The sequence below is a fragment of the Bos indicus genome, chromosome 18 (assembly GCF_029378745.1).
Source record: "Bos indicus isolate NIAB-ARS_2022 breed Sahiwal x Tharparkar chromosome 18, NIAB-ARS_B.indTharparkar_mat_pri_1.0, whole genome shotgun sequence".
Lineage (NCBI taxonomy): Eukaryota > Metazoa > Chordata > Mammalia > Artiodactyla > Bovidae > Bos > Bos indicus.
This window is the reverse complement of record NC_091777.1, coordinates 2,116,760-2,124,727: the sequence shown is the minus strand read 5'-3', so window position 1 is coordinate 2,124,727 and position 7,968 is coordinate 2,116,760. Positions and strand designations below refer to the sequence as shown.

The window sequence follows — 7,968 nt, the reverse complement described above, 5'->3', positions numbered from 1 at the left end:
TTTGGTGCCGCCCCGTGAAGGGGCTCACCACCACCCTCCAGCCTTTGGTCTAGGGCTGTCTGTGTCTCCCCGAGTTTTCAGAAGAGAGGAGCAAGCTGAGATCCTGACGCGTCCCGTGTGATGGACAAACCCACACGTAGCAGGGGCGTACGGTGTCCCGGAGGCCGCCCGCCTTGGGACATTTTACCCCAGGCACAGGAGTTTGGACCTCCCCCAGTTCTCTGGCTCCTTTCCAAGCAGGGCCCGTGCTGATGCCACCTGCACAGGGTGCCCCAGGCCGGACCTCTGGGGATGGTGGGGTCCGGTCCTCAGGGTTTGGGGCCGAGCGGGACCAGCAGAGCAGAGGCAGATGTGTGATCTGTGTGATCTCATTCCCTCTCTGATGCCTGGGTACATACATAGGAGGATGCCATGGTGAGTTCAGCCTGTCTTCCTGTCCTGGAGACTCCAGACAGGGAAACCCACCCTCCCAGGCCTATGCTGGGGCTCTGGGGAAAAGCCCACCCAAGGCCTTTCTCTCCTACTCCAGGGACCCACAAGAGCCACTGGGAGATCAGTGGGCCTATCTGAGGCTCCCCAAAGCCTGGGGGCATGAGAACAGGTCTCTAGGACCAGCAGCAGGGTCCCAGGGCTGCTGAGCATCGGCGGGGTGGGCACCGTGGGGAAGGAGCAGGCCAGGCGTGGGTGGAGGGTTTTCTGTCACTTCTTTATTGGGGAGGGGTGCGTCCTTCGTACGGATCTCTGTGCTGGTCCCTATGTGCACACAGACGGGTATACATGTATGTACACACATCTGCACGAGGTCAGAGCTCTGGTGGGCTTGGGGCGTCAAGCTCTTTACAAGAGGGCGTTAGAAAGAACCCGATTCCAGAAAACGGGGATGTCTGAGCTTGCGGCCCCACCCTGGTGGGAAGCCAGCTCTGTCTGATCCCCAGTGCAGCTGACTGCTGGGGGCCCGGGGCTGGGCTCTGAGAGCAGTGCGGTGGTCAGTGCCTCCAGCCCACTACCCTGCCCCGCGCTGGTGGCCAGGCCCAGCCTTGCCCTCGAGGCAGACCCTTGGGCTCTGCAGGGAGGAAGCCTGAAGACCCCCAGTACACCATGGCACCACTCCGTGGGCCCGCTTCCACGCCAGGCCGTCAGAGGACCACCCTCCGGTCCAGGTGATCCCCACGCCCACTCCGCTGGTGCCTCACTTCCAGGTGCTTCTTCTGGACCCGCTCGAAGTGCTGCAGCAGCTCCGCGTAGTCGATGCTTGGGGAGTCTGCTTTCTGCGACTTGGGTGCCGCCTTCAGACCGTCTCTGTGGAAGGGAGCAAAAGGGCTCAGCGTCAGGGCCTGAGTGCATGTGGGGATGCTGAAGGAGGAAGCACCAGCCACAGGCTGGTGGAGTGCCCCCTCCCCCACAGCGAGTGGGACCAGTCAACACTGCCGCTTGGATAAGGCCCTCAGCCTGTGGGCTGGCAACGGCACCCAGAGCAGGCATCACACCGGGAAGCATTTCCTGTTTATGAGTGGCTCCCTTTGGGGTGAAAGCCAGGGCCAGCAGCCAGCCAGGAAGCCAGCTGGGGCTTGGAACAGGGTCCAGGGAGAAGGGGGAGGAGGGGCAGGGCTGAGGCCAGGGACCACAGGGATGGCCGAGGTCTACTGGCCCTCCACTTGGCAGGACCTCTGTTTTTGAGCTCTGGGGCTCAGAGGCCCTCAGTCACTCTGTGTCCCCGGGGAAGGAAAGCTGGTTTTGCTACTGGGCAGCCGACGCCTATGAGAACTCCTCGTTAGCACCCTCCTAGCTGCTCTGTGCCGTAGCACAGGTTGTGCACCGCACAGCTGCAATACGAGACACAGGAGGAACTTGCCCTGGTGTCCAGTCCCAGCCTAGGTGCCCAATGGGTGGCCACTGCGGCTACAACCATGTCCCTTTGAGGCCCAGCAGCTCACTCCGCTTGGGGGAATCACAACAGTGCTTCACGCAAATGAAACCCTCACCGATGAACCTGGCTCCTGGTGGGGCGCAGCCCACCAGTGGTCAGAGCCTGGAAGGCACCTCTCAAAAAACACCAGGACCAGGGACAGCAGGAACTCTTCCCATGGTTGGGATGCCATCTGGAGCAGCCCCGTACCCCTGCTCAGCCTGTTCCCTTCCTGACAAAGATACACGACCTGTAAACACCTTGGAGTGTGGCTGTGGCCGCTTCTTTCCTGGGCCCAGTGGCCCAAAGATTCTCTGCCTAGCTGATCAGCCCACAGTTGTCAAGAGAGCCCTTCACCATGGCCTCCAGCCTTCAGAGTCCAGAAGCAGATCCTTCCTGGACCACATGGATCTGCCTCCAGCGAGACCAAAATGAGGGAGAAAAATAGTCTTTGCAGGATTCTCTGCTGGGGTGAACTATTAATTCACCTCACCTGGGCCTCGGGCAACACTGGTTCAGCAAAGCTCACAAGGAGCTGGGCTGGGTTCACTCTTGGGGGCCAGACCGTGGGGAGCATTCCGGGCTCCCCTGGGAAAGCAGAAGGGACATCCCTGGCGTAGTACTCCTGGGGCCTGGTGTCACTGCCACAAGGGAGCAGCTCCCCCTTCTGAGGTGGCTGAGGGACACCCTGGAGCCCTGGCCCCAGGGGGTGGCCAGATGCCATGCCACCCACGTAGACGGAAGAAGGGGAGACGTGCAGGCCAGAGATGATGAAGTGCGTCGTCTGAGGCCGGCACCCATGGTCTGTGTGTTCCTCCCCCCAGCACTCTTTGCATTAGACACAGAGGGGCTGAGATTAGGGGTTGCCAGGGAGATGCCAGTGACGGCGGTAAATCCCGGGTGCTGTGCACAGATGTGGCCGGGCGGGCGAGGGTGGGGGGCTGGGCGTCCCCTTGCTCCCGCGCCCCAAAGGCAGCAAGTCCTGTCCCTCACGTGACTCAGCCCCCTGTGGGCAGGCCCTTCCCCGCCCGGAGTCTTGGGGGCAGGGAGGGCTGTGTTCCAGGGTTGGGGGGGCTCCTCCAACATGGAGGCTGGGAATGAGGCTCGCCCCCGCCCCCAGTCGCCCACTGCCAGTCCAGGGTGTGGCCACTGGTCAGCCCTTTGTGTTCCCTGTATGTTTACGACCCTCAGGCCATGAGTGGCTGGGGGACACCTGGCCAGCAGCACAGGGCTGGGATTCCAGAACCCAAGGCCAGCCCTCTCTTCCACCACCATGCACCTGTCACCTGGCTCCTGGCTGCTAAGTGTCACCAGCTTCTGCTTCAGAGGGTCCCTCTTACCTCACAGAGGAAACAATGGCCCAGAAGCCTGAACCGGTGGCCAGGGTCCCTGAGCCCTCGGTGGGGTGCGGGGGGGGCAAGGAGCAGAGGCTCCTCCAGCTGGTTCCTGCTCATGGGCCTGCTGGGCAGCCCGCCGCTGTCTTCCCACCACCGCCCTGCGCAGGGCTGCCTCTCCAGGGTGGACCTGTCTCTAAGCCTAAGCCGGCAAGCGGCCGCCCACCCACGGCTGGCCCTGAGGCCCCCCTCCTCACCCGCTCTTCCCTGCCTTCTTCCAGGGCAGCTCTTCTTGGGTCCCTGCAAGGAGAGCCTGGGAACCCAATGCCATGAAGGCTGGGCAGACCCTCATGGATCCATTTAGTCCAGTGCTCACTTACTGATGGAAGACATCGAGAGCCCCGAGAAACCATGGGGCCGGCCTGAGGCCACACGGCAAACCCTCAGCAGAGCGTGGACCAGACCCTAGTCCAGGCCTGCGAGCCACCTATCAGCCAGAGGCCCCAGACGTGCTGACGCTGACCACGGGAGACCAGGGACGAGCCTCCTTTTCCCAGCTTTCACCTGCAGACCTGCCTTACCCTGGCTTGGGGAGGGCTCCAACTGATCTGAGCCTTCCTTCCTTTTCATAGAATGCTCCCTATGCGAGGAGATATAGCGGACAGAGCTCTTAGGAGGCACCGGCCTTTAGCAGCACAGGGGCTGTGGCCCGGCCCAGAGGTCACAGGCAAGCAGCCTTTTCTGCCTCCTTCTCACCTTCCCTCCTAAGTGGCTGCCAGGGCGACCCTAACACCCATCAGGTACTGGTGGCCAGCAGAGGCCAGGCCAACAATGCATAGTACAGGTCCTGGGCCTTTCTGAGTCCCAGCAGCCAGAGGCACTCCAGCTGAGGGAATAAAACCCACACCTAACCCTGTGGCTGCCCCTGCCCCCCAGGGCACCCTGAGCACTGAGTGTCCCCTCCTGAGGATCACCCAGCAGCGTCATGAGCAGCTGGGGCAGCACCCAGCCCTCCCTGCTGCTGTCCAGGGAGGGGGGCATGGTGCACAGGAGCTGGGCCTTGGCCTGGGGGCTCCAGCCCCTCTGAATGGCCTGGGGCAGGCAGAAAGCCCATCGGGGACCACACGTCCAGCCCCTGGACAGATCAGGTCAGGTGGGGGAGGGGTGGTGCCCCAGGCCCTGCAGGACAGAAGGCACATGGGCATCTCAAGGCTGCCTGTGTCCACCGCAAGGGTAAAGGCCTGAGTCCTCTTGTGGGCGTGAGGCGCCCGGCCTGCCGAGGGGCTTGCACAGCCTGGGAGGGAATTCTAGACGCACAGGGCATCTGGTGCAAGCTGGGTGCGCTCCATTCAGCGTAAATCTCAGTGGCTCTGCTTGTTTCCATGGCGACCTGACAAGTGAAATTTTCCATCTCGGATGCCAAATGCCTGTGGATGAGGCAAAGCCTCCAAGGGTTACCAAATATAGACATGACCCAACAGGCTCCGGGGGCCGGGCCAGCAGTGGGTTCAGGGTGGGGGTCTGGATGCCCCTGGAGGCTGGCATGCAGGGCCTCTCCGGGCAGCCAGCCTGGGACCTGTGCTGCCTGTGGATGGGTTGAGAGCAGGGTGGCCACGGTGCGCCCTTGTCTCCCACCCCACCCGGCGATGGGGAGGGTCCGTGGTGACCGGGGACACGCTGTGGCCCAGGGCTGTCTCTCTGCTGCACGTAGGGGGAGGGCTGTCTGTGCCTGGGAGGGACCCCCTGCAGCCCTTCCACCACATGCCCCAGGTGACACAGTCTCCAAAACGGGACACGAATTCCTCACCCTGCACTTTCTGTTTGGGTCACTCCAGCACCCGCTCAAACTTTTTAATAAACTCAACCCAACTACCTACCACCTTGTGAACAGGGCCAGGTCTCCTCTGATGTGGAAAGGGGAGGCCTACAGGCAAGAGGCCGTGAGGCGAACAGTGTCCGCAGTGACAGGAGGTGTGAGGGAGAGGTCAGGGAGGGCCCAGGTCACCCCTTTCGTGCCCCGATGCGCCAGGCCGTGTCCCCGAGCTGGGCACTCACTCGGTCTGCAGCAGCTCAGGGTTGGGCACGCACTGCAGTCGGTGTGACAGCAGCTGGAAAGCGCTGCTCTGCGGCAGCAGCATGAGCAGGCCGTACAGGGCCTTGATCAGGTACGGGTTGCTCTTCACGTCCAGCAGCTGCAGGCGCAGGTCTGCAGGAGGGCAGAGGCAGGGGTCAAGGAGGGCAGAGGGCAGAGGTCGGGGAGGGCGGAGGCGGGGGTCAGGGAGGGCGGAGGGTCGGGGTCAGGGAGGGCGGAGGGCAAGGCGGAGGGTGGAGGGCGGAGGTGGGGGTAAGGACGGCTCTGATGGCACTGCAGCCTGGCCAGGAGGGCCAGCGGCGTGGCTGGGCTCCTCGCAGCCTGCCCCCTCCAGCGGCGTCTGAGCCGTCCCGTGATCACACGAGATCAGCCTCCCCTGCCGTCCAACCTTCCCGACAGTTACCTCAGCCTGGTGACCCCAGCCAGCCACCGGGCCTTGCACACACCCACCGTTCCCTGGCACTGAAGGGCCCCAGCCGGAGCATGACAGATCCCTGGGCCCGCTCCACACATGGGCACAGAGCGCTGTAAACAGGGTGAGCCAGAGAGAGGCTGGGCCGGGGCAGCTTTAAGGGAGGGCAGGGTGGGAAGTTCTTTGCTGTGTGACTGAACACACTGAGCCAGGAGCGTCTGGTGGACACTTTTGGACATCGGCCTCAGATACCAGCCCTGCCCACACTGTGCCAGACGGGAGGGATGCACCTGGGCCCTGCCCAGCATGGTCCCAAGTAGATGGGACCACTCGGCTCTCCTGAGCCCTTCCAGGGAATCACTCGTTTCTTTCTTGTGTCTAAGGCCCCATCTTGAGAATCTTTGGTGGAGGACAAGCTACATAGCCCTGAAGAGGCCATGTCACCCAGGAGCTCCACGCGGCCTTGGGGCGGGCTGCGGCAGGAGGCCGGGGTCTCAAGCAGCAGCCCCTCCCCTCACCCCAGGCCCAGCGGCGCCGGTTCCAAACCCCGTCACTGCTCTGGCCCTGGGTGAGCTGGGCTGGGGGCCAAGCTAGTCACCACAGGGCTCGAGGCCACCGAGGGTGTGAACGGGGCTAGGCAGGGCCAGCTGTGGACCACTCTGCTGTGGTCCCCGCATGAAAGCCCTGGGCCTGGAGAGACGTTTGCAGCTTCTCTAGGGTTGGGCTGGACCTGCCGTCAGGGGAGCACAAGCCAGGCTGCTCCGGAAGACCTCTGAGAAAGTGAAATGTCAGTCCAGGGACCGTCTGGGGTACGCTCTGACGCCCTCCGCTGGGAGCAGGGCCTCCCTCCTGCTCATGGGCCTGTCACCATGACGGTGGCTGTGCGGAGAAGCTGCCTTCTCTTTGGATGGGGGGGCAGCCCACGGCCCCTGAGTCGCCTTTGGGCTCCAGGGCTTGGCCTGGGTAGGCCAGGGGTGCTGCCCAAGCAAGGGGCCTGGGTGCTGGGCTCAGGAGGAAGCTGGCTGTCAGCAGGGCTGCCGCCCGGCTTCATTTCCACACCGTAAGCACACGGGCTGCGTTCAGAGCCGCCTGCTTTGGGGAGCAGGCACTGGATGAGGTAAGGCGCCAAGAGCTGCGCTCGGCTTGGCCAGCCGCCCCTCCTGCACACTTAGCCCAGGTGTTACACTCAGCGCCTGCCGTCAGCTCCTGGCGGATGCCGCTCTGCTCTGCAGGGACGAGAGGCTGGCTCCTAGGCGCTTGGGAAAGCACCCCTGATGGCCGCCCCGCCTGCCCCAGGTGGGTTTTGCCAGCGCATAGGCAGGTTCTGATGCCCTGTTCCAACCCGCCGCCTGAGCCCCGTCCTCCCATTCTCACACTCCTGATGTTCCAGAAGCGCCCCTGGGTGCCTGCCTGCCCCCCTTCCCTCCCCAGGGGCAGAGAGCCGCTCTCCGACTCTGGCTCCACAGCCTCCCATCAGGACGGCGCACGCTCACATGTGAAGATGGGGCACTCGATCAACTGCACCAGCTTGTCCACCTCCGTGAGGAAATCCACGGTGACCTCCAGGTCCCCGCTGGGAGGGTGGTCAAGGAAGCCTCATTGCTGGCCAGGGCAGCCTGCCTGCCTGAGGGGCTAGGGTGGGGGCATTGGGGGCAGCCCGCTCTCTGAGGAGCTGGGCTGGGGGCGTTGGGGGCAGCCTGCTCTCTGAGGAGCTGGGCTGGGGGCATTTGGGGCAGCCTGCTCTCTGAGGAGCTGGGCTGGGGGCGTTGGGGGCAGCCTGCTCTCTGAGGAGCTGGGCTGGGGGCATTGGGGGCAGCCTGCTCTCTAGGGGGCTGGGCTGGGGGCGCAGAGGCGCTGGCCCAGGGCTGGCCTGGCTGCACCGAACATGCAGCCCCTGCCCCAGGCCCTGGCTCCTGGGCTCAGGCCATGTTTCCGCCTGAGCAGCATTGGGACACAAAGCACAGCCTCAGCGGCCTGTTCCCTCTGCCTTTCTGCCCCTCTAGACCGAGCCAGCAGGGCAGCCCCGTGCTTCCTCTGCTCCTCTCCTCTGCGCCCACCAGGCCCTGAGGGCTCTTATCTCGGGCCTGCAGCCCACGGGGGGCTGGGGCAGGCAGGGCCCCGTTCCCGCCTGAGTGACCGAGGGCAGACGGAGGTGTGATGGCGAATGGGCGCCTCAGGGAGCCAGGCAAGGCTGCGGCGGACCCTCAGTGGAGGTGCCGCAGGG

At 64.0% G+C, this 7,968-nt stretch overlaps 1 protein-coding gene across 1 annotated transcript in view; it reads right to left on the bottom strand.

The window, feature by feature from the left end:
- Positions 1-685: 685 nt before the first annotated feature.
- The window catches only part of VAC14 (VAC14 component of PIKFYVE complex), a 76,403-nt gene continuing 69,120 nt past the window's right edge, over positions 686-7,968 (bottom strand). The window contains exons 17-19 of the mRNA XM_019979588.2: positions 7,238-7,317; positions 5,296-5,446; positions 686-1,299 (exon numbers count right to left, since the gene is read on the bottom strand). Coding sequence (XP_019835147.2) covers positions 1,137-1,299; positions 5,296-5,446; positions 7,238-7,317 — 394 coding nt within the window. The 3' untranslated portion in view covers positions 686-1,136. The remainder of the gene's footprint in view (positions 1,300-5,295; positions 5,447-7,237; positions 7,318-7,968) is intronic.